The sequence below is a fragment of the Melanerpes formicivorus genome, unplaced genomic scaffold, assembly GCF_026170545.1.
Source record: "Melanerpes formicivorus ecotype bairdi unplaced genomic scaffold, bMelFor1.0.p_v2 SCAF_14, whole genome shotgun sequence".
Taxonomy (NCBI): domain Eukaryota; kingdom Metazoa; phylum Chordata; class Aves; order Piciformes; family Picidae; genus Melanerpes; species Melanerpes formicivorus.
Window position 1 is genome coordinate 11192342 of NW_027142366.1, and position 15578 is coordinate 11207919.

The following is a 15578-nucleotide window of genomic DNA, read 5'->3' on the forward strand; positions in this document are numbered from 1 at the left end:
CATGGCTGGTTGCAAATACAGATTAAAACACTTGCTCCTTCCCATGTTCAGTTTGCTTTTCCAGTGGATGCGTGCAGAAGCTCAGATTTTAGTTCAGTTAGGTACAAGTCCCTGTGGCCTCACTGCTACCTATTGCAGAAGCCATGCAGTCATTTTTCAGTGTGCAAAGGATTCTGACCTGTACTACTAAGGGCTTCCTCAAGTGCCTGTTCCGTAGCTTCCTTGGCTTTGGCAAGAAGAAGTCCGACTGCATCTGGACAAGAACAGGAAATGCATTAGGAAGCCCTTTAAGCATGCAGACACAGAATAGATCATATCCCCCCAGACTCTGTTTTTCAATGAAATTGTAACTATTTACTAAAATACTGAGTTCTGGTTCAGTCAGCAGAACATGTTTTTCTGCTAAAGTATAAACATTTCCCACCAGCAACAGCTGGATTTTTCCTCTTTTCTTTTCTACACATCCCACAACCTGGGGAGAAAGCCTTATATGTATATAAAATATGCTTACTTTATGGCTCTATCTATATCTATCTGTGTCATATAGAATAGAATAAAACCAGGCTGGAAAAGGCATTCAAGATCATCAAGTCCAACCTATCACCCAACACCATCTCATCAACTAAACCATGGCACCAAGCACCCCATCCAGTCTCTTCCTAAACACCTCCAGGGATGGGGACTCCACCACCTCCCTGGGCAGCACATTCCAACGGCCAGTAACTCTTTCTATGAAGAACTTCTTCCTAACAGCCAGCCTAAACCTCCACTGGCACAGCTTGAGGCTATGTCCTCTTGTTCTGGTGCTGGTTGCTTGAGAGAAGAGACCAACCCCCACCTGGCTACAACCTCCCTTCAGGTAGTTGTAGACAGCAATAAGATCTGCCCTGAGCCTCCTCTTCTCCAGGCTAAGCAACCCCAACTCTCTCAGCCTCTCTTCATAGAGCTGTGTTCCAAACCCCTCCCCAGCTTTGCTGCCCTGCTCTGGACACATTCAAGAATCTCAATGTCCTCCTTAAATTGAGGGCCCCAGAACTGTACAGAGTAGTCCAGGTGTGGCCTAACCAGTGCTGAGTACAGGGGCAGAATGACTTCCCTGTTCCTGCTGGCCTCAAGTGCCTGTCACTATATTGATACCCATTCTTTGGAACTACTCTGAGGCAAGTGGCAAGAAAGCTTCCTCCCCACTACTTACTTACTGTAGCTTGCTATGAAGTTGTTCCTGAGATCGTGTACGTAAAAGTGAGCATCTGAATTGCATACAGCAGTGAGGTTGTATTAAGGAGAGATTTTGCTAAACCTATAGAGCAGAACAGTTCTGTGGGGTGCATGATGGCTTTCAGGTCTGAAGAGGCAATCTCACTTCAAAACATAGTTATGCAGTCAAAATCTGACTAGTTTCAGCTCTTACAGTGTTATGCTTGAACATCACTAGAGGCACAGCTTCCCAGGGAAGCTCATACTTTCTGACAAGCCAAAGTACCCTGTACCACAGGCACAATGAGCTACTTCTCTTTCAGTCACCTCACTTACACTGATTGTGTCCAGGTGCTGCCGGAAGGTCAGCTCTGCTTCTTTGCTAGGCAGGAAGAGTTTCCCATGGCGGCTGTTGGGCGGCAGAGTTGTAGGAACTGCAAAGAGTCCACCATCAGCATCAGTGCTTCCAGAATTTGAAGGACCAGCCACCAAGAGAGGTCTAGGGAGGTTTCTCAAACCTAGAAGATTTAAATGGAAACAGCTTGTGGTGATCTCAAAGCACGAGCTCTCCAGTTCTCACCTGCACACTGACAGCAGTTACCGGCTTCGCAAGGACACTGCAAACGTTCCCTTGACTCGAAATCCTTGGAAGAAGAGAGTTCAAAGCAGTTTTATGCTACTATAGAAACTAGAATGTAAGCCTCACACAGACCTTGTTAAACAATTTCTCTTGTTGAAATACCTGAGGGCCCTTCCCACTGAACATCATTCCTTTGGGAGGGGTAGATAATACAAACAGAGACTCATCCGACACTGTTTATGTTTTAATTACAACCCCCCCACCCCTTCCCTGTAGTGATTCAAAGTGCAACCCCAATAAAATGATTCTGGTGACAGAGACATGAACCAGCAAGGGTCAGTTTGGCAAAAGACCTTCCATAAGACAGATTGTCTTAGAAATATATTTGGCACCTTGAAATAATGGCATCTGGTCTGAGGAGAACTTCTCCATCTACATTGGGGCTTAAAAAACCCGTTGGTGAATCTCACAGTGCTGTGCCCACTCTGCAGGCACCCAGCTAGGATGAAAACCAGTGTTGTTAGCAGGTCATTCTGAGATAGCCCAGAAGTGTACCTGCCTCTCTCCCACAGCAGTATTCACTGCACATATATGGCTGGGCCTCGTCACAACACACAGTGACAGCTACTGTCACACTCGCATTGCTCCCACACTTGGCACAGGGCTCAAGCCTCTGCTGATGGGCTGCAGATTTCAGCTGGGAGGCAGCAGGCTCCTGACTCACCCAGAGAGGGAAGAAGTCAAGTGGGTAACAACTCTTAGTCATGCCTGCTGCCTCCCTGGGCAGTAAGACAACCCAGCACCAGCCTGGGCCACACTAATGCAGGGGCAGGGATATACAACAGCATTCTAGAAGCACTTTGACAAACACTGAACTTCACCTGGTAAACAAAACTGCAGGTTTTGTTATACTCCTACTTACAAGACAAAGTTGCCACCTCCACCCTGCTGCTCTAGGCTCTACTGTTTTTCCAAACATTACTTAAAATTACCCTGTGCCAAGGTATCTAAAAACAATTAAATGCAGAACAACACAGAATCTGACAGGAGTTAGAACTGTTAATAACACACACAGTATTAGCTTTAAAATTAAGTAATCAAGGGATGCAGCTCTGATTACATGATGGCATTTTATGCACTACAGGTGATGTTGCCTCACTTTTCCCAAGTCTCTTTGCATGACTCTTTTCATCCTCTTTTTATTGTCTTTCCACCTACCTGTGTGGCTTTTGTGGAGCTGTCAGTCTGTCAGCACTTTCAGTACTTCTAGAGTGGACAGATCAATTTAACTAAAGAAACCCAAAAGATGAAAAAGCATAGAGCACCCAGGTGGACTCAGGACCAAAGTTTGAGGGAATGCCCCTGGAAGGGTCATCAACAAAACCAACTTAGCAGTTTGCTTTCCAAGAGCCAAACTGCTGCAGCCAGTCAAGAGCTCTGTGGGTGAGCACACAAAGAGGCTGGACAATTACTGCATGCTGAAGGTTGCAATCCAGACCACAAACAACCCTACTTCAGATACAGAACTCAGCAGGGCTGAAACAAAGGAATTCAGTTTATCTACCAAAATGACACAACTTAAGGTGAAGCTATCAGACTTGCTCAGGTATCTGACCTGCTGGAATGCCATTACCTGAGGCCTCTGCTGAGTGCCTTACCCTGGGCAGAACTGCTGGGAAGCTAAACTGATGAACTACCTGGATTGTTGTGCTCAACACACTGCTGCTGCTCCTTTCCACGAACCAAACAGCTCAGCTGAAGACAGTTTGGCACTGTACAAAAGCAGGAACACATAACCTGTGTTTATCACTGCTTGACTTTGCACTAAAGGCTGGGTGCCTCATTGTAATGTGTTCAACCACAGCGCTGTGCAGCCCTAGCTGCAGTTCACTGGTGTGAATCAAAGACTAAATGTAGACAACTGCATTGGGTTTCATCTGTGAAGTTCTCTGTAAACAGGACAGCTATCTGTTTCTGGGGGATCACATACAAAGTGTTAACCTTCTTCTTGTTTCTGTATGGTATCCTCAGTGGATGGTCCTTGCCCTTAATCAAATGCTTCAGAACGGATTACCAGAGTGTTAGGGAAGCATAAGGCACAAGCTCAAGAAGGTGAAAGTGGTGAGCTAAAGAAGTTTGATTCTACTTGCAAGTATGATTTACAAAGGTATCATAGTATCAATCAGGGTTGGAAGGGACCACAAGGATCATCTAATTCCAACCCCCCTGCCATGGGCAGGGACACCCCACACTAGATCAGGCTGGCCAGAGTCTCATCCAACCTGATCTTAAACGCCTCCAGGGACGGGGCCCCAACCACCTCCCTGGACAACCCATTCCTTCAAAGCTGGATAGCTCACTGAAATATTGAAATATAATGATTTAATCTCTGATCTATTGAATCATTGGCTTTTTACTAGATAACTACACCTTTGTTTCTGTCAGTAAGCACAATGAAGCTTTAGACAAAGATGAAATTGCTGTAATGCCATTTAAAAACAAAAACCACACAGAGCACAAGTGTGGTTTACAGCATCAGTTAAAAACAGCTTATGGCCCAGTGCTTCTTAAAGCATGGGTGTGAAAATGGCAGTGTAAGAAGAATCACAATTGTTCCAAGTAACCCTGACATTGTCACAGATTTTTCTGAAGTCATAAATCATTTGCTGGAAGGTGCAACTGGACTGAAAACTCAAGCTGGTGTTCTTGGTCTGCACACTGGGGCTCACAAGCCACAGCAGCTGTACCTTCTGTTAAAAGGAAAGGCAACTCATCATCATTCCTGTTCTTGAATGGCAGAATGGTGCTGAAAATGCCCAGTAATTATTTTATCACCAAGCTTTGCACCATGTATTTGGTGTAAGGTGTAAGTAAGCCTTTGCTCTCTCGAGATCCCACACCTTGTATCAGCCAGCTCCTAACAAATGCCAGCATCTCCTGTGACTTTTGAGTTCTCCTGGATTGTCAACTCCAGCTCAATCTGGGACAGCTTTAAAGCAAGTTAACACATGGTACTAATGTTCTTAAGCAGTCAAGTTCCAAGAGCAGGAACACCCATTTTCCCAGCATTACACCACTGGGATGCAGCCCCCATGGGGTCTGAGCTCTTGAAAAGGCATTTTGTAACTACTCACCTGAGGAGCTGGAGGCAGCACCAGGAGAAAAAGCCTTGTTGCGAAGGGCAGCCTGATTTCTTGCACAGCCTGGACTCCTGGTGCTGATGGCAATCACCTTTCCTGGAGGAGTCAGGGACTGCTCCTCTTGAGCAGGCTTTATAGGCGACGTGGCAACAGAGCTCATCTCTGGTGTCTGAAAATGGACCCAACGTTAAATCAATCCAGTGCTGCTGCCCCACACACTGCCAGACTCAGCCTGATGAGGAAGCCTAACAAAACCCATCTGACACACCACTTTTTAACCAGTAAAACCAAAACCCCTGGATGGGGGTAGTGGGCAGCTGAGATTCCCCTCTGTGCATTCAGCAGTGTTAAACATCACGGGCTTGGTAGCACCAAGTTCTGCCACAGACAAGTCAAGCCTCAAACTGCACACAGTGTGCTGGGCCAGCCCAGGGCAAGCATTTCAAAAGAGACATTAAAAAAGGTAAACACTGAAATATGTCACAGTAATGGAAAAGATGTTGGTTTTAATTCAGTGCAAAACTCATTTGCACAAGCTCTAGTTCCAGAGGATCCTCCTCTGATTAGCAGCATACCTGGATAAAAATACTTTGCTCTCAACTCTAATTAGGTAGAGAGCAATAGATCTGAATTTAGTTCCCTCACTTCTCCCATCTCACACTGATACAGCAATAACAGGAGGCACAAGCCAAGGTGCTTCACTGTTTTCCATGCCCATACAGTTATTTCCTGAAGTTTCTTAAACCCTTTTCTAGGCAATGCTCCCTTTTTGAGGGATCTGTGTGCAACCAGAGGCCTAAGATTTCCACCCACACCTGACTGCAGTGTGATTTGCTGTGGTGTGGTTTGTGCTGGTTATCTTCATCTGAAGCAAAGAGCCACAACAGCTGGCCACTGGCCATCTTGGCTTCACTATGTGTCAGCTTCAGAACACAGCAAGGATCTAAGGAATCAACTCTTCCTCTCCTGAAGTGTCTTGTGGCAAAAATGTAATGGTTCCTTCCACCATTTGATGCAGAGGATCGGAAAGACCTAACTTGCAGAAAGCCTGCAGCATTTTCTGTCAGACAGTAAATACCAGCCTGGCCTCCTGAATGTCTCTCAAGTCCCACAATGTTCATTGCTGCAAGAGAAGTGTCTCTCTTTCTGAAACAGTGAGCACGAAGTGGGATTTGACAAATAAAAGGTTGTGTTACCTCTTTTTACTGGAGTGCACGATACGGCACCTATCTGAGAGAGCTCCTGTGGCTTTCAGTGGCATTGTACTACTTTAACAGGTTTATGAACTTGAGAGAGAACAGAAGGCACTTACCTAACCTAACCTCATGACTCATCTTTTCAGCAGTCACATGAAATACTCACTGTAACACCACTGAGACTAACAGCAAACCAGGAGCTGCGAGGTGGTGTGGAAAGCAAATGCAGCACCCCTGAGAAGTCCACTCTCCAGCAAGCTGGGTTGGGTTGTTTTCAGGGGGGTTGTGTTTTTAAAGACAGGAAGATCTTGACAAGGCTAGTCATTGATTTACTACAAAAACACAACTGGGCAATTGTTTCCCAGATTAAATAACAGTTTAGCACCTGAAGCATGAACAAGAGCTACTTACTGGTTTGGGATTGACTTCAGTAGAGATGAGTTTTAAAAGGCAGTTTAGGAGTTTCTGCTTGTGAAAGGTGGTACATGCAGGAACAGCACTTGACTCAGATGTCTGCTCCCTAGCATCCTGGGTTTCTGGCTCCAAGACAGCCAACCAGTCATATTCCAGCTGCAACTTGTTCGGTTTGCCCATCATGAGGTAGACTTCAGCCAGGGTAAGGCTCTCAGAAGTTCGTAGACTCCATCCTTCTTCTCTAACCTGCTGAGAGAGCCGGTTTGGGTCATCCTTGAGAGACTTTGTACTAGATTGTCCCTGAGGTGGAGGTGGAAACGAGGAGCCCAGCTTCTCTTGAGAATCCTCCATTACTGCATCTGTTATATCCTTGGTACAAGCATCAAGCTGCTGGTTCTGGCCGTGGCTACCCTGAGTTTCACATCTGGATGGGCCACTGACAGGTGAAGCCATGCCACTTCTCAGTAGCTGTGAAGAGGAGTCAGATGTCTCTGCGCTTCTCCCACTTGGAAAAGCCACAGGAGAAGTATCACCAGCTGCTGAAGCAGAGTCCTTCCCGTGCAGTTTGTCCGTGCAAGAACATTTCTCTGGGACAATCAGGTCCTGACAGGACTTCATGTACCGCGGGAAGGGATCGAGCAGAGAGAGTTCCTCCACATCAGGGATCTTACTGCAACCGCAAGCTGTGCTGCATGATGGGAGCACAGCTGCTTGGTCACTAGCCTGGCCCTCCCTGCCCTCCACACAGAAGGCCACTGAGCTCAGCTTTTCATGGTTACCTCCTGGATCCTGAAGTCCAGAAGACACTTTTTGGAGAGAATTAGTGATGCCAAGATGTGAAGCTGTTCCTTCCACCAGGCTGGGCTCTGGGGTGCCATCTTCAGTGCCTGCAGAAACTTCAGCTGTGGGCTGAGAGGGTTTGCTTGACTCCATTGTACTCTCTGCCCTTCCAACACCCTTACCTTCTGTTCCCCGTGCATACTTTAGCTGTCCCCTCGCTGTCCCCTGACCACTCTGTATGCCCAGGATTTGTGCAGGGGGTAGTAAGTGAGAGTCCTTCGTGTTTTGTTTGCATTTGCCAGTTTCTTGCCAATGCACTGTACAGAAAGCCTTGGAGTGGACCACTCTGGCTACCCCAGGCAGTGGAGTGAGAGTGCAATTCTCTCCTGGGAAGAGATGGAGCATTGCCTTCTCCTCCGAGAAGCTGCCTCGTGTTTCCGAATCTCTGGAGTCTTGAAGCTGCCGTTCCTCTAGTGTTTTACGCTGAAAGAGATGTGTCAAGGACACAACAGCCTTCTGCCCCTTCCAAATGAGCACCTGGTAGCCTACTTTGCAAGTTAAACCCCCCCAAAAAGTAGCTGGTCAAGGACATGTTCTCTATTCGGCACAGGTACCAAGACTGCATGATGAGAAATGAAGTCCTTTTGTGGTGGTAAAGGCTATGATGACGACCTGCTACAAACACTATCTCTGTTCCAGGCAAAATTACTTCTCTCTGCTTCATGCACCAATGTAATTGTACAAAAATCCCACCAAGATACCTCAAAAAACCCCAAAGACACAAAACCCTAATGTCACTGCACAGCAAGAGACTCCCCTTCCTGAGCAGTAACCTTCACCTCACCTGTTTTGACATTTCCAGCGCTGTGCTGTTACTACTTCCAGGTTCTCAAAGTAAAAAGCCTGAATTAAAGGACCAAACCCAGGAGATAGCATACCAGTCATCAGAACAGAATGGCTGTTAACTCACAAATCCCTCTACTCCATGGTTCAAAGGTCAGAGGTAAGGGCTATCTCTAAAGCTGTATGGCTCAGACTGTACAGATAGGTAACAGGCAGCAGAGCTACTGAGACAAGAAGCTTAAGCCTTCATTTGCTGAGCTGCATGGAGCAAGTAGGAAGATCTGTCCTTAATCTCTTTGCTGAACCTGGAAACAAAGTAGTTGGTCATTACCCAGGCTTCTGTGGTGGTCACACATCTGTAACAGGACAGACTACACTCACTGCTTAAGGAAACAGAATAAAGGCAAGGAGCTCCCTTTACTGCTGACAGCTTTGCAGGGGATCTGAGGGGAGTTGAGTTGCAAGGGGAGTACAATGGCATTTCCCATGAAAGGTTGACACTGAGATACTGACCTCTACCTTTCCTAAGCATGGGCTGGTAAATGTATGAGGTAGGATCACAGATCCATTGCAAAAATTAATTTAGAATAGGAAGAGAACTGCTCCTAGGACACAGCCCCCAGAACCAGCTGAGCAGAAGGAGGATACCATACGCACTTCATGGAGAGCCCATTTCTGCTTCAGGAACTCGATGAGGCTGGAGACCTTACGGTGTAACTCCACAATCATCCTGTAAGCAGGAGAAACAAGGCAAGGGAACAGAGAAAGGTCAGCAGAAATTCAAATCACAGCCCTGATGCCAGCAAGGGAATTTAGAGAAGTGGCATTCTGCAATACAAGCAGAGAGAACTCACCTATCAATACTAAAAGAAGAAAAACAAACAGGCCAAGGGGAAAAAAACAAAACCAGAAACATGTCATCCCACAACTGTAATAATCTAGATAACACCATTGAGAAAGATCTAGAAGCTTATCAGATAAATCTGGTTGCCATGAGTCAAGATACCAGTTTCTCCTGATGGAAGAGGATAGGAAGAGATGACAAGACTCAGGTAAACTGCAGAAGTGCAGTGAAGGCACAAAGCCACCACAAATATTTACTTTTTGCTCTCAAAGCACTTTACAGAATAAACCTAATGCTAAAAATCCTTGCTAGCCTCTCTGCATGATCTTTGCTCACCAAACCGCAGTACTCCACCTGAAAGCACAATCAACAGCACAGAGGCCTCATGTTTTCTGCCCCACGTTTTTGACTAGATGTAAGTGCTTGATTGAACAGCCACTGATGACATCGTAACTTTATGTCCTCCTTGTGCAGTGTAGTTGGTGCTGTTGTTTCAAACACCTTCCTTTCTGCTAGCACCTCTGTGTTGCACCTGAAATGTTCAGTCTTGCTTGCAGGCATCTCTGACCATGAGTTTACTTCCCATTCCTGTGCCTCTGTCTTGTGGGACATTCAATATATTTTTTACAACTAGTGCTGCTTATCTCCATTGCACTTAAACCCAGCTGTCAGAGCACACTGCAAGGGGCACAAAGTGTACTAATCTCTAGCTCTAGAAGCTCCTGTCATTAGTCAAATTAAAAGACACCAAGAGCAGCAATATTAAGCTAATTTTCAAGTCTGGGATCTCATGCTCACAACAGCCATGCACTCGGCTGGGACAAAGCCTTCAGAGTAAATACAAACTGCACTATCCAATGTGGACTGCCCAGCTGGCAAAGAGGACCCTGAAGAGAGGAAGATGCTAGAATGCTGCTTGTACATTTCCCTGTTGTGAGTACCACAATCAGTTCCACCTTACCTGAGCCGTGGATTCTGGGCAAGACTCTGAACTCGAGCCCACGCGTGATTATTTCGTGGCTGCAGCTCCACAGGGACCTTGAGAGGAAGACGTACTGGCTTCTGGTCTTCTTCATCACTAACACCTGAAGGGAGGTGTAGCACAAGGGGCATGGGTCAAAGCAAGACAACTCTGTCATAACACTGCACACTCAGTTACATGGAACAAAAGCACTGGAAACAGCAGTGTCACCTACAGAAGACCTTAGGCAGCTCAGCTCCACCAGTGGAGCCTGCTTCCCTTTCATTATCTCCTGGGCCAGTATGTTTATTTTTCCCTTGGCCACTGCAGTGTACTGGAGCTTCCAGTTGAACAAGCAGGGTCAAAAATCAATTGGTTGGAAATGTTGAACAGGTACAGTGTTTAAGCTGCATTGATTCTAATTACTGGGGGGAAAGGAAGAAAACAAATAAAGAGAACTTCAGACACAGCTGAACAGGAGAAGAGGAAAAAAAGTCTGAAGTGCTCCATGCTGAAGAATATACTGCTGCTTATTCACTGGCATGGTGAAAGCACAACTGGAAAAGCAGCAGCCATGTTGCCTGGAGTAGCTTCTCCCTTTTCAATCTAGCTAGCAACAGACTTCAAGACTCCAATACTTAGAGAACTGAGTGTTGCCAAAGTTACTGGGCTCACACAAGCAAACAGGGAAGTAAGATAACAGGGATGTGTCTATGCCCAACACAAATGCCAAATGGCACCAATTCCCCTAGCAGGGATGGACACACCAGAACAGGCCTAGTCTCTCTCATATTTCTGCAACAATCTGTTAAAATGTTGGGGTTCCAGTGTCTCTTACTTACCATCTGGATCACAGAGCTTCTTCAAGGCCCTGCACATTGGAGCTTTGATACGAAGGTTTCTGCCTTTGTACCGAACAGTCGTAGCCCTGGGTAGGTTGGACAGAAGAATTAACAGGGGCTGGAGAACACACCACACATGTACACACAGCTCATGGCAGGCACCATTAACAGGAGCTGGTGAACACACCACATATGTACACACAGCTCATGGCAGGCACCATTAACAGGGGCTGGTGAACACACCACACATGTACACACAGCTCATGGCAGGCACCATTAACAGGAGCTGGTGAACACACCACACATGTACACACAGCTCATGACCTCTGGCCCTCCAGCAGGACTTCAACTTCCCTGAGGTCTGCTGGAAATAAAACACAGCAGAGAAGAAGCAGTCCTGCAGGTTCCTAGAGCATGTGGAAGAGAACTTCCTAACAGATGGTGAGGGAGCCAGCTAGGGAAAGCACCTGCTGGACCTGCTGTTTGTGAAGAGAAAGACTGGGTGGGGAATGTGATGGTTGGGGCTGTCTTAGGCACAGCAATAATGAATGAGAGAGTTCTCAGGTCTGGGAGAAGTGAAGATGGGGAGCAGCAGAGCTGCCCCTGGGACTGCCAGTGGGTTTTGGAGACTGGTGGACAGAACCCCTTGGAAGGGAGCCCTGAAGGACCAAGGAGTCCAGGAAGGCTGGAACTGCTCAAGAGGGAAGTCCTGAAGGCACAGGAACAGGCCATCCCCATCTGCCAAGAGATGAGTCACTGGGGAAGAGGCCTGGCTGGATAGGGAGGTTTGATTACAATGCAGGGAGAAAAGGAAAGTTAGTCACTGGAAGAAGGGCCAGACCACTCAGGAGGACTATAAGGCTGTGGGGCTGTACAGGGAGAATACCAGAAGAGACAAAGCCCACCTGGAAATTAATCTGCCTTCAGCTACTAAAGAGAACAGGAAATTCTTCTAGAAATATGTTAGCTGCTCTCAAATTTAGCTGGTCTATGTTTGGACAACTTCTCTCTTGGGTCTGAATCTTTAGGTGGAGAATCTCCACTTTTCTTCACAAGCCCCCATTTCAGTCTCAGCAAGCAGGCAGAAGCAGCAGTACAGTATAAATGTGCCTGGTACAAAACCTGAAGGATTTGTCAGAATCTAGAGAACTTGCAGTAAATACAGACTCCAGGTACATATTCCATATCTTTGCCCAGGGAGCATGGCTTTCTCCAAGAACAGTAACTGAAAACCCAGCTGACTAAAACTCTTCAACTTTTACTACTGCTCCTAGAAACCTCTCTTCCTGTTCCATGGGTTAACACAGAAGTTAACACCTCCCCCTGATTCACAACAAATACCTTTTGCCTGTCACCACAGGCATTCAATAAAAGCTGCATTTACTCTATTTCCACTAATGCTTGCTCACTGTAGTAATTTTATAGAGCTCATGTTGAGGTGAGATGCATGAGTGCACCCAACCACTAGAAAACATCAAGTCAGGGAATGTGATAGAGGAGTTGTACCGGAGACAACGCTGCTGCATGAACGTGCCACAATTATGGTCCTCTTTGTTCCTCCAATGACAGCAATCAGAAGTGGTGCAACTATTTCCTTGCTTAGCAAAGACATGACTGAAGTTCCCCCCTGTTCTAGTGGAAAAGCTTCACAGTAGCCTCACACAAATCCACTAAAGCACCTTGAAGTAGGAGCTAAACTGCAAATTCACCCAGGCTAGCAGGCCCTGAGCTGTATTGGTCTTTAGCTGGTGTGTATTTACAACGTTTTGTTAATTGCTTGTGACAGCTGGTTGGGGGTTTTTAAACTCATCCACAAATCCTACAGAATTACAAAGATATCCAGAAAATATTTCCTCAAATGTGTTGTGGTGGGTTTTTTTTTAAATATATAGTTGTACATTCCAAGTTCAATAAAAATGTTTCACTCCTAAAAGCAAAGCAAAGCAAAACAAGAAAGCTTTGGCTTAAGTTTCTTCAAACAGGTTTCTGAGTAGCTCTGATATGCTCCTGTGAATCTTGGTTTCAGGTTGCATATCCTAATCACAGTATCACCAAGGTTGGAAGAGACCTCAAAGATCATCAAGTCCAACCTGTCACCCAAGACCTCATGGCTACTAAACCATGGCACCAAGTGCCACCTCCAATCCTCCCTTGAACACCTCCAGGGATGGGGACTCCACCACCTCCCTGGGCAGCACATTCCAATGGCCAACAATTCTCTCTGGGAAGAACTTTCTCCTCACTTACAGCCTGAACCTCCCTTGACACAGCTTGAGACTGTGTCCTCTTGTTCTGGTGCTGGTTGCCTGAGAGAAGAGACCAACTCCCCCCTGGCTACAACCCCCCCTCAGGCAGCTGTAGACAGCAATGAGGTCTCCCCTGAGCCTCCTCTTCTCCAGGCTAAACAATCCCAGCTCCCTCAGCCTCTCCTCACAGGGCTGTGCTCAAGGCCTCTCCCCAGCCTCATTGCCCTTCTCTGCACACATTCAAGAGTCTCAATGTCCCTCTTAAACTGAGGGGCCCAGAAGTGGACACAGGACTCAAGGTGTGGCCTAACCAATGCAGAGTACAGGGGCACAATGACTTCCCTGTTCCTGCTGGCCACGCTATTCCTAATGCAGGCCAGGATGCCATTGGCCTTCTTGGCCACCTGGGCACACTGCTGGCTCATGTTTAGGCAGCTGTCAATCAGCACCCCCAGGTCCCTCTCTGTTTGGCAGTTCTCCAGCCACTCTGACCCCAGCCTGCAGCTCTGCATGGGGTTGCTGTGGCCAAAGTGCAGCACCCAGCACTTGGATTTGTTGAGTGCCATCCCACTGGACTCCGCCCATCTGTCCAGTCGGTCGAGGTCCCCCTGCAGAGCCCTTCTGCCCTCTAACAATCACACAATCCAGCAATGTTAGTGCTGCTCTCATGAAAAACACCAGCAGCAAAGGACTGGATTCAGTGATTCAGATCCCCTGCAAGTTTTAAGGAAGTTTTGCTTCGTGGTTGCCCTCCTCAGTGACTGTGAAAACTTTAAGCAGCTCCTGTGGGCCAGTGCTGACGTGAGCATGCTCAACTACTCAGACCAGTTACCTAAGTTGACAGCATGATTATTATCTCCCCTTGCATTTACAGATATCTCAGCTTTGATCTATTTGCTAAAATATCCCAAATGCATTCAACTACAACTCTAACAAAGGCCACAGACTAGCCTGATCTTACATGTTACTGACATGCTGCAGACAGCTACAGAGACCTACACAGCAGTGAATGGCCTCAACACCCGTGACCAGCCAGGGCCATTACACACCAAGACTTTGGCATGACTTAAAACAGCTGATTGATTAAGATTTCCAACACTATTTAGTATCTGTGACCTGGGTTTTAAGCTCAGCTAGGAGGACTTTAAATGTTGTTTTAGGAGCACATCAGAGGGCCATTTGTTTGTCCACACACCATGTAATTACTGCATAAGGTCAGAGATGATGTGCAACACAAGCAGAGCAAGCACTGAACTGGAATGTGGAACTCCAGCATCTTGAGCCACCCTGCAGAGAATTGCCAAGTAGCTCCTCACAGCCATAGCCTCTCTTGACCTTTCCTGCTCATTAAATGAAGCTAATGTTTGCCTTCATCAGGAGAATATCAACAGCATCATCCACGTTCATTTTTCATTACTTTGGATTCACTTTCACTCAAGACTTTCAACATAGTGCCAAGCCCTACCAAGCACAATGAACTCTGAGGAAAAGGAGTATCACCACACTTGCAAGCAATGTGTTAGGAATTCAACTAGGACCTGCTTAAAAACAGGGGGGATCACAGGATTGTAGCTTCAAGCAAGATGGGAAGTTTAATTTAATGGGCTATATGCAATGAGTTTGCACGGGGCAGGAGGCTGCCCCACACATGCAGGAGATTCATTCAGATGGTGCAGGCATCCAGGTGGTGAAGATGATGGAAATGTGAAACCTGTTTCTCTACACTTTGCTTGACTGACAAAGTTTGCCCACCACATGTGGCAAGAGATGCAGGACAAAAAGGGAAGCAAAGATGTGTCTTCCACCTGGCAGACAAAATACCTGTGCAAGAGCACCTACTGCTGAGCTGCCTAAGAATGTGACTGTTAGGTACACTCCAGTTTATGGTCAGAAGATTAGCATTTATATTTTCAAATGCCAGGCCTCCTGTTTCCAAAATGTCTCATTAGAAGGCTGGCTTTTATGGAATCAACACCTACACCTCACAGAGATCATTAACAATTAATTGGAAGAACTAAGGCCTTAATCATGCAAAGCCCTTGACCTCAGCTTGCTAAAACTCATCTTTATTATGGCTTAGTGTACTTGGCTGATGCATTAGAAAGGCTCTTCAGCACAACACAGAGCAAGACACCTGCCTGTAATCCAGAATTCTGAAAGACACTTAGAACAGTATGGAAAAACACTTTATCCCAGGCCCATTTTAACTGGCAATGCCAATTTAAAGAAGCAATCTGCTTTAAAAACACTTTCCTTGGATGAAAATAAACATACTGCTGAGATTTTCCTTAATTGCACAAACTCCTAAGTAAAAGACAATTTCTCATTTCAACCTTTGCAGTTGACAGAAGGAGGAACAAGTGATGTCACAAGTCAGCACACTGAAGACCTGCATCTCAACAGCACATCATACAAAGTGTATCTCCCAGGAGATCAAAGGTTCATAAACTGTAAGGAACTCATCTGGAAACCCAGTTTGTGAAAAATAGGAAGGCAGAAGTAGTACCCATTTTATGTAAGGTAAAAGAGGCAGGA

At 46.3% G+C, this 15578-nt stretch overlaps 1 protein-coding gene across 5 annotated transcripts in view; it reads right to left on the bottom strand.

Moving 5' to 3' along the window:
* The window catches only part of CRAMP1 (cramped chromatin regulator homolog 1), a 44689-nt gene that overhangs the window by 13773 nt on the left and 15338 nt on the right, over positions 1-15578 (bottom strand). For all 5 annotated transcript variants that reach the window (XM_068147010.1, XM_068147009.1, XM_068147008.1 and 2 more), the window contains exons 7-13: positions 10798-10883; positions 9956-10079; positions 8799-8880; positions 6525-7790; positions 4912-5086; positions 1534-1715; positions 179-253 (exon numbers count right to left, since the gene is read on the bottom strand). In XM_068147010.1, coding sequence (XP_068003111.1) covers positions 179-253; positions 1534-1715; positions 4912-5086; positions 6525-7790; positions 8799-8880; positions 9956-10079; positions 10798-10883 — 1990 coding nt within the window. The remainder of the gene's footprint in view (positions 1-178; positions 254-1533; positions 1716-4911; positions 5087-6524; positions 7791-8798; positions 8881-9955; positions 10080-10797; positions 10884-15578) is intronic.